The sequence below is a fragment of the Corvus kubaryi genome, unplaced genomic scaffold, assembly GCF_017639235.1.
Source record: "Corvus kubaryi isolate FWS band 111438036 unplaced genomic scaffold, C.kubaryi_AGA036_p1.0 37334, whole genome shotgun sequence".
NCBI classification, from domain to species: Eukaryota; Metazoa; Chordata; class Aves; order Passeriformes; family Corvidae; genus Corvus; species Corvus kubaryi.
Window position 1 is genome coordinate 16,433,320 of NW_024581108.1, and position 19,115 is coordinate 16,452,434.

The window sequence follows — 19,115 nt, forward strand, 5'->3', positions numbered from 1 at the left end:
CCCCCCCCCCGCCCCCCCGGTGGCTTTCCGAGGGGGACCGGTAGCCACCAGGGGGATCAGGTGCCGGGGACCGCCGCGGCAGCCCGGCTGGGGACCGCGCACGGCGAGGGGGAGCCCGGCCGGACCCGGAGACTGGCACAGATCCCTTGCTCCCGATAGATATCATTTTTTAAAAACTCTTTTTTTTTTCCTTTTCTTTTTTCTTCCGTATTTTTCGGTGGGGCAAGCCGGGCAGTTATTTCCTCGCTTCCCTCCGCTGCTCCCGGCGCTCGCTCTCTCCGCGGTCGCTCTGGGCAGCGACAATTTCATTTCCCAGCAGCTGCAAAACAAAAACTTTTTTTAAAGGAAACAAGCAGATCCACGCACCTACCCAGGGGTTTGTTGGTTTGGGATTTTTTTTGTTTGTGGGGTTTTTTTCCCCTTTAAAATATAAAAACTCAGTCTTTTATTTTGCAATAAAAGTATCTGGGGAAAAAAACCCCCAAACCAAACAACAAAAACCAAAACCAGCCCAAAACCAAAACAGCCGCCAGGGTCTCTGTGCGTTCAAGCAACACTGCCCAGCCAATAATTTTATTTACTCCGAAGCTTTCATTTTTGGGATCGTGCAGTCCCCGGGTGAACTTTAGTTTTAAGCCGTCCCCAAAATGCGCGATCCCCGCTCAAAGACCGATATTTTTTTTTCTGCCACTCGTTGTTAAGTCGCACTTAGCTTAATTTTGGACGCGGCTGAAGTTTATCCAACATCCTCACCCCTCTTCGGGTCCTTCATCTCTAAAAGATTGCCGCCCTTGCCCCTGGCTGCTTCCAGGTAGGAATCAAGTGCCTGGATCTCACATGCGGTGTTGTTCTGGTTTTATTATTGCAGATAAAACAAGGGTAGAGAGGCGGTTTAAATTGGCAGCGTTATTCAACGAATGAGCTAAAATTACTCCACATGTGAATGGCGTAGCTTGGAAAGCCAGAAGAGGTGAAAGGAATTATCCCTGTTTTTGCTTTAGGTTCTTTAGAAAACTTTCTGGATCATCCAGCGATGCGATCGAGAAATTGCAGGATTTTCTTTCTTTTAAGCAACAACCCCAGCTCTAGACCAGGGAAGTCTGTAAATAGGTTGGAAGCATGGAAAATAATTCTTCACCTTCAGATCTAAATACATAAAAACCATCTGGTTGACCACAATGAAATCATTAGGAACTGTCTACTTAAAGAGTTGTATTGAATGCTTATCCTTCCACACAGGAAATATGTATGGTAAGTGATTGTTGCAATAAATCCAAACAACTCTGGGCATCTTCGCGTTTGATAATCTTTGTAACTCGGGTTTTAAAGAGGAAGAAAAAGTGGAGGGGTGGAAAGGCGACTTAACGGGCTGTATGGAACGGGCTGGCGGTGCCCCCTCCCGTTGCCCTCCCCGGGAGTGAATAATTCCCGAGGCGGCAGGAGACGAGCCGCCCCGGCTGCGTCCCGATCGCCGCTTCTCGGCGGGACGTGCGGGGCCGGGCGGGAGCGAGCCGGGCCGGGCCGGACCGGGCCAAGCCGGGCCGGACCGGGCCCTCAGCCCCGGCCCCGCCAAACACCTGTTTAATGCGCCGGCGGGGAGCGCGGAGCGGTGGGGCTTGGCGGCGTCGGTAGGCTCCAGCCCGGGGCTCACCCCCGACGGATTTTATTTTATTTGGGTTCATTGAACAATCTCCTCGGGCGGGAGAGAAAAACCGGGAGCGGGAGGGAGAGGGGGCGGCGAGCGAGTGCCAGCCCGGTTGGCCGCCCGCGGGGGGCGTGAGGGGCCGTGAGGGGCTGGTGCCCGGGGCCGGGGCGCGCCCGCCGCCCGCGCTGCCCGGCGGAGCGGGGCTTCCCCCGGAGCGACGCCGCCCGCCCGCGGTTTTCGTTCGGATTTCGCCAAGTCGGAAGCGTGGCCGGGAATCCGGGCCGGGGGCGAAGCGGCAGCAAACCCATCGGTAGGCTGTGGGTTGGGTTTTTTTCCCTTCTTTCTCTGTTTGCCTCTTCCCAAACCCTCGGCTCTTCCTCCCTCCGGCAGCCGCCGCCGCGGGAGCGCCCTCGAGGCCCGGGGGCTTTTCCCCGCGTTTTTTATTAAAAAAAAAAAAAAAAAAGTAAAAGGGTTTTAATTTTTCTTTTTTTTTAAAATTTTTTGAAGAAGAAGTTTACGGCCAAACAGAAGCGGGCGCAGTCCAGGTCCAGGGCTGGGGCCGGGACCGGGGCCGGAGCCACTCCGCCCGACCCCCGCCGCCGCCTCCTCCGCTCACCGCGCTCCTAATTTTTTTCCTTTTCCCCTTAAACCGATTTCCACAGCAGCTGTCCGGGTGTGCGGCTGCAGTTGGCATATTTCACGCCTTGGAAAAAAAAAAATTAACTGTTTTTCCTTTGTATCTTAATCCAGTGATGAGAGCTCTCCTTTGTTGGCTTTCGAGCTTGCATTTGTTTTATTTATTATAAGGAAATCCAGTTTGGTTCAAATATATAATCCATTTGAGCACTTAAATCCCCAAACAGCTGGCATTATTTTGTTTTATAATCTTTGGCTTTTCTACGCAGAGCATATTTCTAAATTCCTACTTGACATTTATGGGAAAAAACTTTTTAATGTAAATGGATATTGTGATTTTTTTTCCTGGGTATTTCCTAATTTACATGCATCATCAATTTTCCTGGATTTCCTAATGTTTTAATCTTTTTTTCCTTCCCTATAGCTTGTTAATTAATTTTTTTTCCCCAAGAAAACTTTTTTTTTCCCTGGAGGGAGAAAGACGTTAATTTGCCCCATTACTTTAATCTCTGGCATTTGGAAATGGTTGAGAGACCACAAAAATGCAACCTGTTGTAGAAACCAGAGTGGTGTGTTTTATTTATTTTAATCGATAGCAGAGAGGTGATTTAGTAATAGGAACTCTGAGTAACATTTAGTAAAAGATTTGCAGATCTGGTGGCTGTGTATGGGGTGTGCATGTGCTTGCATATGAGCGCGTTTCTTTGCAGGCTGATTAGCAAGAGGGTTTTACACTTCAAACCAGTGGTCACTGCTGTTTTCTCCACTTGGTGGGTGTTTGTGATGCCTGATAAATGCAGCTCTGTCATGGCTTCTACTTTTATCAGACTTCCCTCTTAACTAATGCAGCACAGTGCTACAACCTTTGTAAGCACAGGATTCAAAACTAAGCCATAGAGAACTGATTACTACTTGTTCCTTGGTGAGAGATTTTTTTTTTATGGTTCAGAGCTAAAGGCTCTTGCTACAATTTGCCTTGGTTGTGGTGTATTTAGCCTCGTTATTAGGAACATGCACGATTACACACGTAATTTGTGTACACCTTAAACAGGGTAGCTCTAAAAGCCAGTAACTATGTAAATAGGTAGCCATGAAAAAAATAATGCTGAAAAAATCAGAGTTAGTTTTCAGTATGTCCATCTAACCTTCATACTTGGTAGACAGTTTATGCAGCTTCCTGGATTGATCTCCACCCTCCCTCCCTCTACTCCTTGTTTAGTTAATTCAACAAAGACTTTTTGCAATCTGTTTGGAGTTTGTCTGATGCCGTGGAAAAGTAGCTGCTGATTTATTTGGTTGCTTTTCGATTTCTGTCTCTAGCCCGTCTTTTCTCCTCCTTTCAGCGGGGATGTCAGCTGTTATTACTTCCTATTGATCCCTTTGCAAAGTGAGAAGTGAACTAAAATTAATGTCAATTCCACTGCTCAGATCAATAGCTGGAGTTATTTTAATCTGGATTTGCGCGAGGTGCTAAATTAAAAAAAATCAGCATAGAGGCAGAAAAGTAGCAGCTCCTCACTCCACCTGTGCCCACTGCCTTCCCAGCACCCAAATGTTCCCTCCAGCTGATTACCCTGCAATCCATATTTTTTAATTAAGAAGGTCAGTTAGTTTTCTTATTTTTGGGTTCTGTATTTAAACCTATGACATTTTGACATTGGGAGTGTATTAACGATAGATTTTCATAATGACTGGTCCGCTGCAGCCTAATCTGTCCGTGTTGCTGGGGGGTGGGGAGGTGCTGGGCGAGAAGGGAGCAAGAGAGAACGAAAAAGGAAGTGGGAGCTGAAAAAAAATTAAATTTGGCTGGCTGAGATATTGTAATGTGTTGATTTATTCCCGGTGTAATGAAGTTTGCAAATGAATAAACGGCCATAGTGATTCACAGTATCCTACAGGAGTGTCAAGTGTTGCGGCCAGATTACTAATTTATGAAATACATTTAATGTAATGGTGTGAAAGCACCAGCAAAAATAGAAAAGCAGGCAGAGGTGGTTGCCTTTTTTTTTTTTCCCTGGAAATTTGTATTTTTCTGTGATTGCCCAGTTTTGCTTCCATGTTAATGATCATTTTTTTCTGAGAACAGTGGCTTATTTGCATGCATCTCTTTGAATGTATAATTGTGTGTGTGTGTATATATATATATATTTATATTTACATGGTTATATAAGCCCCAAACAACTCTAAATTTGCTAGTGGCTGCAGTTTTCTGACCTCCAGTTTTTGATCAGCCTCATGTGAAGCAGCAGAACAAGTGTACCCAGGACTGCAGTGCTGACCAGGCTGCCCTTGGCATCCCTCACTCTTCCTCTCCCCCTTGCTCTCTGTGGCAAGAACTCAACGAGAAAGTTATTTAAATTTGGAAGAGAGCAAATCCGTTAATGCGAGATACATAATCTGGTAATTTAGCAATGATGTCTGTAAGGATGGGTGCCAAATGAGGAAGCAGAGAGATGATGTCCACTCATCTTCACAATTCATAACAGTCAGTGGAGCAGTGGGTACAGGATGGGAGAGAGGAAATGCTATCACTGAACTGCATTAAAGCCCCAGACTGGATTTCATACACTTTGTTAACCTAGGCTCCCTCATTCATGGAGTACAAAAGGCACTCCATTAGGGAGACACTCTTTCACTAAGTTTTATTTGAGATGTTTGACCCTCTGGATTTAAGAGGCACAATTTGTAACAGCTTTTTATTATTATATGATTTTTCTGGCCCTTTGAGCTCCAGCGGCTAGTATATTGTTTCAAAGTTATAGTCCTTGTATTTTAAGCTGGGTTGTGGGGCCTGAATGGCAGGCGGCGGAAGCTTAAAAGAAAAGGCATGAGATTGATTGGGGGAGAAAATAACAACACAAAAAGGCACTGCGAACTGGGGGAGATAGAGAAAGAAGGATTTTCCTTTCTTTCACCCTGGGAGGGGGTTGTGGCTGGGTGGGTGGCTGCAGCCAACCTGGGAGGCTCAGCAAGATGCGAGGCAGAAATTTTGTTAACATTTCCCTCTAAATGTTAATGGCACATCCAGGGCAGTTTACAAATCTACTTAAGAGTGAGTGTATTAGGAACTAAAATTACTGATCCATCCTCTCTTGTCCCCGACCCGAAAGGCAGATGCTTGCAGAGATCAGATGGCAGAAGCACCCATTATGATTTTAAGTATTGTCAGAGACGCCAGGCATTTCACTGGGGGAGTCTCTTCTCTTTTGGCTCTTGGGGACCGTGTGTGCACGCGTGGGTGTTTGTGCTATACACATGCACCCGGCCACAGCCACATTCCTACATTCCAATGGTGTGCATACATATATATGATGGTGTGGAGCACTGTGTGTGCAAGTACACATCTACCCATATGTACTGTGAGAGTGAGAGAAAATACCTGTCAGTTACGTACGTCTCAAGCATCGTGTACAGTATAACTGTGTGTGCTGGCTGATTTGGGTAACTATGTACAATGGATGTTTTTATGTTGGTTATACACCCACAACCCCCAAGCAAATAGCAGGATGTGTGTACGTGGAGGCTTTCTTAAGTTTATTGCGGTTATATATATATGTGCCGCTTGCCATATAAAGTTCCAGTTATAATTTGGAGTTACTATGTTAATTTTAGACTGAACATTTTTTATTAGTGCATTATTAAATCTGCATGTTATTATGTTTGGTTTGCCTTTCATCCATCTGCACTGGATGATACCCTTTAACCTGGAGGGCCAGGGCCGACTCCAGTAGTGTGTGAAGTTGTCTATTGATTTTCTTGAATGAGAACAGTGGCGCATCTCCGGCCGGTGGCTTGTAACACATGTGGCCACCCTGCTGCTGGAGCATCCCAGAGAAACGAGTGCAGAAACCTAATTGGTTGTGTTTTCTTTCCCTTTCTGTTTCCTTGCAGTGTTCGAAGGGTGATGATGCTCCAGTAATTTTCCCCACTCCATTCCTAGGCATCGCTTTGCTTTCCTTCCAGGGAAGATCATTCTGCTTGTGATCCTGCTGAGGAAAGAGACTCCGATGGACTTACACCGGGCAGCGTTCAAGATGGAGAACTCACCCTATCTCCCCAACCCACTGGCCTCCCCAGCACTGATGGTTCTCGCCTCCACTGCCGAAGCCAGCCGTGATGCTTCCATTCCCTGCCAGCAGCCAAGGCCTTTTGGGGTCCCCGTGTCAGCAGATAAGGACGTGCATATTCCCTTTACCAATGGCTCATATACTTTTGCCTCCATGTATCACCGCCAAGGCGGGGTGCCGGGAGCATTTGCAAACCGTGACTTTCCTCCATCCTTGCTTCACCTCCACCCCCAGTTTGCACCCCCCAACCTGGACTGCACCCCGATCAGTATGTTGAACCACAGCGGCGTTGGGGCTTTCCGCCCCTTTGCATCTACTGAAGACCGGGAGAGCTACCAGTCAGCTTTTACCCCGGCCAAGCGCCTGAAAAACTGCCATGACACTGACTCACCCCATCTGCGCTTCTCGGACACTGATGGGAAGGAGTACGAGTTTGGCACCCAGCTCCCCTCCAGCTCCCCTGGCTCCCTCAAAGTTGATGATACAGGGAAGAAGATCTTTGCTGTTTCTGGCCTCATTTCTGACCGTGAGACCTCATCCAGTCCCGAAGACCGAAGTGACAGATGTAAGTACCTTTGTTGACTTGGTGGCTCTTTAACTGTGCCTTGTTGAGATACTCAACAGGTGATTGTCCCGCAGTGCTGTGAGACTTACTGGAGGCAGAGGCAAAGCAGCCTTTCCTGCCTGCTGAGCTCAGCCATGCAATACCGCCTTGTTCTTCCAAAAGGACATTGACAGATTTTAAGGTGAGGTGCTCTTGAAGGAAACTCACCTTCCAGCAAACAGCTGGAGAGGCGATGTTGACCACGCAGAAAGCTGTCCGTGCACCAGTGTGAGGCTGTGGGTGCTGGTACATGTATGTATGTAAACAAGGATGCAGTTGGAATGTGTAGCCAGGAACTTCCCCAAACCTTGCAGCAAGCATGTGTCCCCTGCTTCTTCAGGTGTTTCTTTCTGACCTTTTCTTCATGCACACCATTCTTAGAGCAAATGCATTACTGACTGTCAGGATTCATGCCTCAGGTTAGGACAAAAGTTCCTTTTCTTCTGGTTAACTCAAGAATATTTTTGGCCACTGAGCTCCCTCTTTAAGACAAACACAAATTGTTCTTACAGTTCAATAAGCTGTTGCATCACGTGCTTTCTCTGAGTGTTTCCCCCATTTTGATGCCCACTGAAAGGTGATGTGCCCTTTTGCAGGCCAGCGATCGGACTAAAGGAACCCAGTCCACTTGTTCAGGGCTAACTCCCTGTTCCCCCATCACCTTGTCCCTTGTGGTGTTGCCACACATGAGGGGCAGAGCTGTCCTTCATGAAGGGCAGGCTTCTAGGTTTGCAGAGCTGGGAGGTGATCCACAATGGGGAGTGGCCTGGGGGCAACAGAGCGTGGTGCCCCAAGGAGGAGTGCTAACTTACGATCAGAGTTTTTCTGTAAGCCCAGACATGTAATCACGGAGTGAGTGGTTTGCTTTTCACATGGGCTCCTTTGTTCTACTGAATTTTATTCATAGAAAACAACTTTATTACTGTTGTTGTTATTATTACTACTTTTATTTTAAAACAAAAACCTACTGCACCGTTGCTTCCTCTCCCTTTCAGATGTGATTTTTCTTCTCCCCTTTATGATACTGAGGAGAGTAATAGAGACATTGTGGCTCTCTCTCCCCTGTCGGCGCTGCTTCCTCAGGCTGTCTCCTTGAATTAGGCACTGTGCTAACTTACCAGCGCTAAAAGACATCTGCCTAAACCCAGCGTACCTTTTCAATAAAAGTCATCATAAAATCAACCTGCCTTTTAAATCCATCGCTCTTTGGTTTTGAAATATGCTGCAAGTGTGTCTTTTATTGTCCGCGTTTGTGAGGGTAGGACAATTCCCACTGAAGGCAGGAGCCGTGTATTTCTTGCAGTACCAGTGTGATCTCTTGTGTCTCTCCCCCCTCTCCTTCTGATCCACCCCCGACTGTGCTACTTTTTGTGCCGTAAGCTCCTTTCATTGTTCAGCATCTCCTTTCTCTCCTTTTGGGTCCGTAGGGGAAGTAGCTGTAGGTGGGAGCACGTGTGGATGTGTGGAAGCTGGTAATATAATTATCCATGGGGGAGGCAGGTGAGATGGCAAGGCTTAGAGACATCTTTGTTGATGCTCTTTCCCTTATCGATATAACCTGGCTGTGAAAATGAAGCTTGCTCGAAAGAGTACTCTGAGAGATAGCAGCGGAGGAGAGAGTCCGCTGGCTAAATGAATTTAGAGCACATCAGCTGCTATGGATCTTGCTGGCAAAATCCTGTCAGATACCCCATTTAAAGAAGTAAATCTGTTAAATGAATTAGACCACATGGAGCACAGCTGCGGACAGACAGACGCATCCACATCCATTGCTGTGCTTTGCCTCTGCCAAGAGCGTGCGCCGAACGTGGTTCCTCTCCTTCGGGGAGCAGACAGGGCTTTGCACAGATGCAGGCAGGGTGACACCGGCTGCCAGCGCTGCTGCCAGTGCCGCTGCCAGTGCCATGGCAGGGGACTTGCCAGGGAAACGAAGCAGAATAAAAACTTTGCAGATAGCTTGGAAAACTTGGGCAGAAGTGGAAGGTGTTTTGTTGCATTGTTTTTGTTACCATGTTCAACCTCTTCAAGATGCTTTTCTGCACGGTAGAGCTGAGCAAATGCAACATCCCTGATACTTCATTGACATTAAAATTCTTCTGTAGCTACCGGGATGATGTACACTAAATATGTCTGTTGGCTCTGTATCATATTCCCATCACATATGGATACTGCACCATGGAAATTTCGCTCCATTAAGATGGCAAATTTATTTGGTGTGTGCATACACATGTATGGGTGTGTTTGCTGGAGGCTGAGAGCGAGTGGTGGAGCTTTTAGAGGATCCTAATGGTCGTTGATGCTGACCATCAGAAAACAGAAACTTCTGAAGTGAAAAATTCAAGAGATCACAGTTTGCAGATAGAATGGTGATCCTCTTTTGCATTAACATTTGCAGATATATTTTTGGAGTTTCTGTAGAAATGTGTCCTTTGGGAGGTTTGTTGTCTCTGAGAAGTTTTGTGGATTCCTTGTGTAACTGTTATGTATATCCCTTTGTAAAAGCTGCCTACTTGTGCTCCTTATGGAGCAGGTAGGTGGCTGTAGCTTCAAAGTAAAAATGTAATTGGGCTTTTCTACAACTGCAAGCAAAAATTGTAAAATTTTCATAGATCAGCAACACTTTCCCATATCTAACAGGTGCTTTTCATGTTTGCAAAGCTTCACCATTTCGGTGGATTTTTCAGATTGCTGAAAGGGTTTGTATTACATGGAAGCTGAATTACTATGATTGCCCTGCGTAGTATTCTGTTCCACCGCACAGGAGCCTTTTTTGAATAGATCATTAAAATATTTATTTTATCTCATAGCTTAAAGGGTGATTTTCTAGAGAAAGTTTTCCCCCCCCTTTTTTTTAAATAAAATTTAATCACTGAGTTTTAATTTCCCTGAAAAATAGGTTTTTGCTTGGAAGACTTTGCAAGAAAAGAAGGATCAAAGTGAGACATTTTCACATTAAGGAGTGTTTGGAAGGTGCATGTTTAGTCCTCTGTGTCATGGGAGGAAAGTCTCAGCCTGTTTTCACCAGTGGAAGAAATTTGCAGAATTCAGTAAAATTATTTGGGATATTTGCTGGTGTATTTCAGATTAGCACCTGGTCCCATAAGAGATGTGTTTATGCAGGAGAGGTTTCTCAGCCTTTTGCATGAACCTTTCCTTACTTTTAAAGCAGGATGTTGCTTGGACCCATACCCGGCATCCCACAAAAGGACAGCATTTTTGGGGTGCTTTTGGGTGGGACTGCACTCTTTGTTAATCAGCAAATTGGGCTGAGATGTCTGCATTTAGGTTAGTTGTCTCTTGCTGTAAAATGTGAGTATTCAGGACATCCGGAGTGATGGAGTGTGCAGGGAGCATGTGGAAAAGTGGAGTCTTTCCAGGGATAAGCAGACATACCATGCACTGGATGGGCCCATTCCCTTAGGTGCTTACTGAGAAAAATAATGCCATTTGTTAGAGTTTAGGAGCTTCTTGTAAAGCATGTGTTAAAGGCACTGGAAGACATATTTTATGGGTTTGCTTTAATAAGCGTACAATAATTGAGATTCCTAGAAGGAGTGGAAATAAATGGCATGTTCCTTTCTGCAAAAGAGATCTATAGCCCTATTTTAAAATCAGGGGGAAAAAAGAAAGATTCCTAGTTTTTTACTTCTAATAAAATCTGTCTCAGTGTCCTTCTGTACTCGGTTCCTGTGGCATTGCTTTCTCACAAAGTGACAGGCAGAGGTCAGTGCCGAAGCTGGGACCTCTTGGCAAAGAGCTGGACCTTATCAGAGCAGAGACCTCTGCCATCCCCATGGGGCTGCCCGTGCCCCCAGCCTCCCTGGAACCACAGAAGATGGCTTCCCATTACTGTCTGCTGCTTGGTCTCCATCATGTGTTGTCTGTGACTTCTTGTGGAGCACAGACCACTGTGTGAAGGTGATCCTTTGCATCCTGGTCACTGATTCAGTTTCCATCCTCTGGCCAGAGTCTGGCTCTCCAAGTCTGTTTCCCTGCTCCTGCTGGCGGCTCTTGCCCAGCTCCTGCTGTGCCCAGGGGATGAACATTTGAGTTGGGAGCGGGCTGGGATCCTTGCTCTTCCCTTGGATCTGCTGAGTGTAGTAGGAGTGATTCTATTAACATTATTTTGATTATTACTATTTTTGATAATCATATTTCACCTTGGACATAGTTTGTGCTGCAACTGGTTTCTTTACTGCAGGAGAAGTTGTGTGATGTATTCGTGAGCTCTTTGGGGTTTGTTCATTCCACTTTGGGGTTTTAAAGAGCATCTCTAGCATGCAGTTAGTTTTCCTTTTGAAACAACTGGTTTGTTATCAATGAAATGTAAATTGCACTTCAGGTGATGGACATCAGGGCTATGATGATCACAGCATGAATTCTTGAATAATGTGGTGCTTTGGAAATCAGATCGAGGGCTGTTTGTGCTGTCACCCACCCGCTCAGACGTGTGTGTTGGGATTTATGTTATGACCTGTGTAGAGAGCTGTGTGTGTCTATGTACATGTGCTGCGGGGAAGAAGGTTTATTTTTTGTGGGGGAACAATAGATTGGAGGGGGAATGCATGTGTCCACACGTCCATTGCTCACAGCTCTTCCTGCTGGGATGCACCACTTCCAAGGCTGGTAAAATTTGGGGTCTAACATGAAGTGATGCTTTGTTGCTAATGATAATCAGCCATGACCATGGGAAATTGCAAGCTTAACTCTGCTTGTGAAATAATGAAATAAATCGAGTGGAATGTTTCTTTCTGTCGTGCAGTCCCCTGCGTAATGTAGGAGTGAAGAAGCAGCAGTGGAATTTTGGAAGGGCTGGGCAGGCAGATGGGCAGTAGCAGTAGCAGGGATGATGACCATACATCCATCCCTGTTGCTCCACCAAATACTCGCCATCCTCGTGGAGTAAAGTGTACTGCATGGAGGGAGGTCTTGGAGCACGCAGCAGTCACCTCCTTTTCCTGCTTTTCTGGCAACAACCTTCCCTCTCTCTCTGCAAGCGGTTGCCGAGACTCCTTTCCATGCTGTTCGGCTTAATTGTCTTGTCGGGATAAAGAAATGTTTGAACAGTTAAAAGTGGGGAAGGGCTGGATGCGAGCAGCCCCTGCCGGCTGTGGGGCCATCTGGCCTCCCTTGGATCTGCCGGTCTCCAGTTTGTATTTCTCTTTCTGTTATTTGGGGCTATCTGGTGCACTCAGAATACCTAATCACCATGGTGAGGGGAGGGATAGGGTTGCCTCCCCCGGCCTCCCCTTCCCATCAATTGTCATGCAGAGCCCGGCCGGGCACTGCTCCTCGCAGCCCTCATTTGCTGTCCTCGCCCGCTCTCGGCAGAAGGATGGCTTTTAATTGATCGTTTGAGGGGGAGGGCTGGGGCTGTTTTCTCCTCCAAAATGTTTCCCCGTGCAGCCGCGGCCATCCGGCCAGTCTTCACGTCATCTCTGCCATGCCAGAGATGCCTCGTGTCTTCTCTCTTCATTTCTGGACGCCCCGGGAGCTGGTGTCAGGGCTTGTAACCACTGTCCTCGGAGTGGTCAGCAACACCGAAATGTTACATTTATCCATCTCCTGCTGAAGAGATGGGCATGGATGCAGTAAATATTGATTGCTCCTCTTTGCCCTGTGTGCCTGGCTGCTGGCAGGAGGGTACTTACTCTACAATTGCAGGGAAACCCCCCCACCTTGCTCGGTATTTCCCATCAAAACCACGGCCTCCCAACCACTGGCCAAACCTTGCTTTTCGAGAAGGAATGAATCACATTAAATCTTCAGCCCCATCGATCAGGCTCGACTGCTGTCAGAGGATTGCGGCAGGAGAAGTGCAGCCAGACTTGGTGGCTGCCGTGCTGTGCTGGGGATCGGGAATCCTGACCTCGGGCATGGCTTGGAGTCACGGTTTCCCGATCCCTAACGGGGGAGTAGTGATACCTCCCTCACAGCGGAGTGTGCCGCTTTGATATCTTCTGACAGAAGACACTAGGCAAGGGCAAAGTATTAGTATTATTAATATAGTACAGTTAGTAGAATATTATGAACTATTATAAATCATTACTACTAAACTACAGTTATTAAAGGAAATGACCAAAGTGCACTTCGTGAGCCAGGATCTCTGACAGTTAAAACATTGTTTTATTATTTTACTTGCTAACTTGCAAAATTCAAGAGTTAGCAACAGTTTCCTGGTTGATTGGTGGTGGTTGCGTAAGGAATTGGGAGAAGCAGGGGGGAAGGTGAACATTTCAGGAGGGAGAGAATAAGCATTAGTGCCTCTGTGATTTATTTTTCTTTCCTTGATATTTTGAAGGTCTTGGAAGAAAGAGACATACTCAGGCATGGGCCTAATCCTGCTCTGCAGGAGTGAAAGTGTTCAAGGCAACACGGTCTTAATGTTTCTGGAATTCCCCAATGAAAAAAATAGAAGTGAAGGTGCTTGTGAATCGCTGCTGGTTGTTATTTGTTTGATATCATTTAGACAAGTCCCATTAAATGCTAGCAGCAGATTCATTTTTTTCTCTTTGTTTGCCTTCCAAGGAGTAGAAAACAGACATAATTATATTTTACGTGAGACTGTAAGATTTCCTCTCATCTCTTTTTTCTGGCTAATATCTGCAGCTATAAAATAAATTATTTTTGTGCATACATGGTGCTAGACTGAGGTAAATAACTGTCATCTAAAATCTGTCTAACCTTAATCTGCATCAGGAGCACTATAGGGAACTGTACCCATTTGTATAATATTAAGCTTTATTTTTATTATGGATTTCTAATGCAAATTCATAGTGGGAACAAAGTTGTTTCCTTTTAATATCATATTCCAAGAAAAGCAGCCATTGATAGCAAATTGTGACAATTTTTATCCTGTGGTTCCTGTCACTGGTGGTCTTCTATCATGTCAATGTGCTTGATAGCCTGTGAATGTTTCACCTCTCTTCTTCAGGGCGGAATAGCAGATTTGGGGACTTTTGAGGACATTTTTCAGCTATGCAGAGCAATTGAAATTCTTCAGAAATAATGGATTTCTATTTTGGAAATCTAATACAGGATCGGATTCCTATACAGCATCCTCTGAAAAAGGGCATGTGCATCTTTGTAGATCTATACATGTAAGCTGTGACTTTCTCCCCTTTCATGCAACATCGCTGTTTGCCTGCCTTGCTTTGCTGGCCTGAGTATAGAAACTCGTGGTTGTCAGACATTTGGGACAAATTCATCACCCTGAATTCAGGGTTTTTTACAACTGAATTATATTCCTGTTGTTGGTCAGGTATTGGGTATTTGCTGGCCAGATTGGCCGCTGTTCTCTGGGACTCAGCCCTCGAGTCAAGGAATGCACTGGCTGAAGAAGTACTGCTGGGTTTGGTACTATCTGTATCTGTCCATTTCTTCTTTGTTCTGTCTTTTAAAAACATGAGGGTGGTTGTGATAAGCTGGGAGTTCTTCTTAGCCATCACTTTCTTCTCTCCTTCGACCGTTTGCTGGTGTCTTGAATTGCAGCAGTGCCCTGAGCAACAGAAGAGGGGGAAAAACAATGCTGGGAAGGAGCAAGACAAGGGGAGATTTATTGTCTTAAATGCAGATAACATGGGAGGGAGTCCTGGTGACAGCAAAACTGCTTGTGGAGTTCAGGTGTGGGACACTTCCCTCGTGTTTTTCCTCATTTGGGGCATGGTTTCTAATCAGTATTGCTTTTAAAATCTTCCCCTTTTGCTAACTTCAGGCTGAGAACAGCTTTCTCACTGAACTGCAGAGTAAGAATATGTTTTGTGCTTTTTCTTGTGAATCCTGGACTGCTCTGAAGTGGGAAAAGGAAGGCACCAAGTGTCTCTGGATACCCCTAAAAGGAAGAGCTGGCAACTGTGTCCTTGGTATCCCCCAGCAGCACTGATTCTTAAGAACTGTCTCTCACCAGAATAACCACATTAAATTTTCAATTTAGGAGGACCCAAGAGCTTTTGCACATGAGCTTTTTGCAGGTGCAATCCTTCAGTGTTACCTGGGCTTTCTAGATGTGCAGTGCCACAGTCCTGGACAGGGTTAGGCTGGCAGGACACATCCAGCTGCAGCTGCTGGGCTGGCACGGCTGGCTTCCTGAGCACGGGCTTGTTCTTTGGGAGGCAGGTGAATGCCTCTTGGCACTTGTATGAAAACTAAATCAGAAGGCACTGGGACAAGCAGCTGGGGTGAAGGCTCCCTGTGACACCCTGCCCAAAAGCAATTGGCTTTGTAAACAGAGCAACAAGTAAAAGAGCACTGCCCTGAAGGACCCATTTCTTTCTACTGGGATTTTTGGCACTTTGATTTAAATTAAGGTATTTTTAATTAAAAAGGACTCAACCTTTTCATTTGATTTTTATATTGTTTCCCGGCGCTTTCGGAAACAACTTGCAAAGCCATTTAGAATGTGGAATTGTCTGTCCTGTAGCATCCCTCTCTATCAGGACTCATAGGATAATCATCCCTCATAGCAGAGAGTCTGCTTTGGCAGTTGGGCAGGGATGGGAAGAAACTTGGTACCAGATCACAGCTCTGCCTTGTTCTCCAGCCTGGCTGTTCAGGGGGATGCTCCACAAAATTCCCTACCGGAGGCCCCATGTGAGCCCCCATGTTGTTCAGGAGGTGATGTGAGGGTGTTTGTGAGTGAGAGAGGGGGACAGTGAATGGCACCCTGGGTGCTGCACCTCTGGCTGGGTAAGTGAAAGCCTTATCAGGGTGGCCTGGCCGTGCTGCAGCAGAGCTGCCCCGCACCCAGCCCAACCTTTGGCCCATGCAGGCTAGAGGGAACCTTGTCTCCTTGTCACTGTTTGCAGTGTGAGGAATCTCGCAAGGTCCATCTCACGATGGCTGTAGATGGGTGGAAATCCTGGGAGTTGGGTATCAGTGCAGGTCAGAGGGATCCAAACTCTGCAGCAACCATCGGGGGGGGGGGGGGCTGCAGAAACTCGCTTCCTTCCCTTGTTTATTCTTCTGATTGCAAACCAGCCTCACTTCATATTTCCAGCACTATAGGTGGGAGATAAGCCTCTAGCAAAGTCCTTAGCCAGGGTGACAGCTTTTACCTCCTGAGCACTTGTCTTCAGCCTCCCTGAGGAGGCAGCTTGACCACTGGCTTTTCTTTTTTCTGCTGGGGAGATGAAGGAGCAATCAGTGACCTGGATAACCCTGTGCTGAGCAGGAGCAGAGGAACTTAATGGTTACAATCAAAAAGTTGCCAGCCTGAGTGGATTCATACATCAGGAGGTGCCCCTTAGATGAGAGGAGGGGAGAATGGGCAGCCAAACTCTTACAACCCTGCTTCTTTGCCCTCAGATTTGCACTTTGCTCAGCATACAGCCTGTACAGGACAGCTGGTATTGCTGCTGCCAGCTCTGCTCCTGGGGACTGGTTGCTGCCGTCTGTGCTGCTCCTTCCTTTCTGCATATTTGGGTTCATGCACAAAAGTGTTTCTCCCAAAGAGCTGATTACGGAAGAGGGGAGGTGACGGGCAGCCTGCCTTCACTCGAGATTTGGGGCTAATGTGTTCAGGGAAGCTGTATGGAAGGCACTGAGACATTAGTAGTGCGGGAAGCAGGGTGTCTGCAGACCAGAAATTTAATGTCAGCAAGAAGTGTTTGAGAGAGTGTGAAGTAGAAAAATGCTGCAAGTTATTTCTGTCTTAATTTGGCCAGTGTGTTGTGTCCAGTCCCACATTTGGTCCAGGACTGAAATAAGTATGATGATATTTGGATCAGGACTAGGATATACTGGAAAAAGTAAGCCATGAAAGTCTGCAGATCTCTGTCTCCACTAGCCAGAAGTAATGTTCCCACCATCTCATTATTTTCCCCTCTTAAAATGAAAACAATGCGTTAAGTGTGGAAACAGGGGAGGATTGTATTAGAGCAAGACAGAGCTGGGCAGAGAGAACTTGCATTGGCCTCATTCGCGTGTAACAGAGATGTCGTGGGTGTAGGAGCCTGGGGAAGCTGTGTATGGCATGGTCCAGATCAGCCCCCAGGTTTATGGCACATCTCAAGGAAGAAAGAACCTTAAACAAACAAACAAAAAAGCTTCACCAGTGGTCACCTCTTCAGGAACACTGTGAGGACCCAATGTGTATCTCCCACCTGGGCGCCCAGCCTGGGGCATGGGCACGTGCTGGTGAAGGTTGGGGAAGGTTATGATGTCAATGAGAAACATCTGTATGTGCGTTCTCCCAGATGTTGCCAGTTGTGTCTGGGTTGTTAGCTGCACCTGGGCTAAGAAGAAAAGGAAACCCCTGGGTGGTGTGATGGATTTTGCAGAGCCTGGGAGGAGAAGGCAGTTAGACATCACTTGCTGATAGTCTCTCTGCTATGTACTCAGGTGGCTCACTGACATTTGGGTGATCCAGGACCCACATTTTTCTGCATCTAAGGAAATGTGTCATCAACTCGTCACATACGGATTCTTTTACTTGTGTTGCTTGTTTCTAGCTTGAGTGGTGGGGGGGTATTGAAGAACACATTTATTGGCAGAGCTGAGCGTGCCTAATCCTTGCAGCCATGCGGAGCAGGAAGAGGGAAGGGCTGCCTGGGCAAACCCCTGAGCATAGGTTGTGCTTGTGCTGTGGACCCTATTGACCCTGGACAAGCAGAGTAATTTCTCATTGTCTGTCTCTAAAGCAGGGATTATGATATTCTCCAGGTGAGGGTGGTTGTGTTCCTGTTTTGGAGGTGCCCGGATCCTAGAGCACTAGTCATAACCATAGTGCCTGGATTGAAAAGGCTGCACAGGGGGAGGGATGGAGGCTTGTTTAATAAACATGACAAATGGGATTTTTTTTTTCTGAGGAAACAGTTGCCAAATTTTTTTTTTAATGAAACTTGGATGAACAGCTGAAATCAGTGGCTAGGAATGGTAGAGAAAGAATTGGGGGGAAGAATTTGGAGTAAGGTAGATAAAAGTGAGAGATAAAAGAAATAATGCAGGGAAGGATGAGTAATCAACATTCTTGGAGTGAAGCGCAAGCTCTGGCTTCCTTCCTGAGCAGTAAAATAAAATTTAAAAAAAAGTCTTTAGAACAACAAAACTCTGGACGCGCTGGTTTCCTTCCTGACAGGCCCAGCCTGGTGGTGTTTCGATGAGTCCTCATTGGCAACCAGGGCTGATCTAAAGGCCAAAGGCAGAAAGATGGGGGGGAAGGGAGAGGGATTTAACTCCTTGAGCTCTGATGGAAAAACAGAGATCTCCTGCTTTGTGCGAGTTCCTTTTGCCATTGCTGGAGTATGAGCAGTGTTCACTGTGGCTCAGAGGTCTGAGAGGTGATGGGGTGACAGAGTGATGGGTACATCTACCCAGGTGCTTGGTCATAGTCAGATTTTACAAAACAAAAGTGAATATTTTTAAACCTTGTGGACAAAATTCCTAGGTCTGTGAGTGGTACAATATGACACAACAGCATCAGTGACCAACAGGGGAGTGGATTGGTGACTCTGCTCTTGCCATCTCAAGGATGCTCAATTTACTTGTGGCATCCAGTTTATAGTAAAGTGCTGCTCCAGTCCCTGTTTTCAGCATGTTTCCTGGCTGGGAAGGAGCTGCTGGGTGCAGGAGAGCCTGCCGTGCCCCAGTGACTCTGGGCATCTTGCAGGGAGCTGGGAGTATGGGAGGGGAGGCTGTGTGTGTGCTAGACAGGTTGAATGGCTCAGGCAGAGCTTGTTTTGCAACTAACTCTCTGAGCCTTGCCGCTCTCTGCAGGGTTCCCCTCTCTGAAAGGTCGAAGCTACTTCTTAATTCTCAGCAGCTGACAAAATATTTATTTTCAGGTACTTAAAATATTATAATTTGAAGTGGAGTCCAGGGCCCTGGCTGGAGCTGAGCTTTTGTACTAACAGCTTCAGTGAAATGCCTTTTTCCTCCTACAACTTGCCAACAAATGCTTGGAAAATAATTGTGGGACAGTCATCCTTTTAGTGAGCAGATCAAGAAGATTTGAGACTTGCCAGAGACTTTCAAAGGACAGGCCAAAGGTTCAAGTTGTTGCCAGTTCTATTTGTCTTAGCCTTTATACTTACTTTTGTGTCATTAATTTCATCAAATGTCTGTGGGTAAAAGGCACCCAGCAGGCTGCTGCTTTTGCTGAGCTCTCTGGGTGTACTTGGACACCTCTTGGGAAATAAGCCCACCTTTTTGTCTAGGGAGAGAGATT

General features: G+C 46.5%; 1 protein-coding gene across 6 annotated transcripts in view; it reads left to right on the plus strand.

Moving 5' to 3' along the window:
- The first annotated feature begins 481 nt into the window (after nucleotides 1-481).
- RNF220 (ring finger protein 220) overlaps nucleotides 482-19,115 on the plus strand; it is a 220,673-nt gene continuing 202,039 nt past the window's right edge. For 2 of the 6 annotated variants that reach the window (XM_042030532.1, XM_042030534.1), the window contains exons 1-2: nucleotides 484-811; nucleotides 6,173-6,913. In XM_042030532.1, the coding sequence (XP_041886466.1) occupies nucleotides 6,289-6,913 (625 nt within the window). In that variant the 5' untranslated portion in view covers nucleotides 484-811; nucleotides 6,173-6,288. Of the gene's footprint in view, nucleotides 812-1,016; nucleotides 1,252-1,873; nucleotides 1,956-6,172; nucleotides 6,914-19,115 lie in introns of those variants that run through there. The other 4 variants (XM_042030529.1, XM_042030533.1, XM_042030530.1 and 1 more) reach the window with 4 other exon arrangements.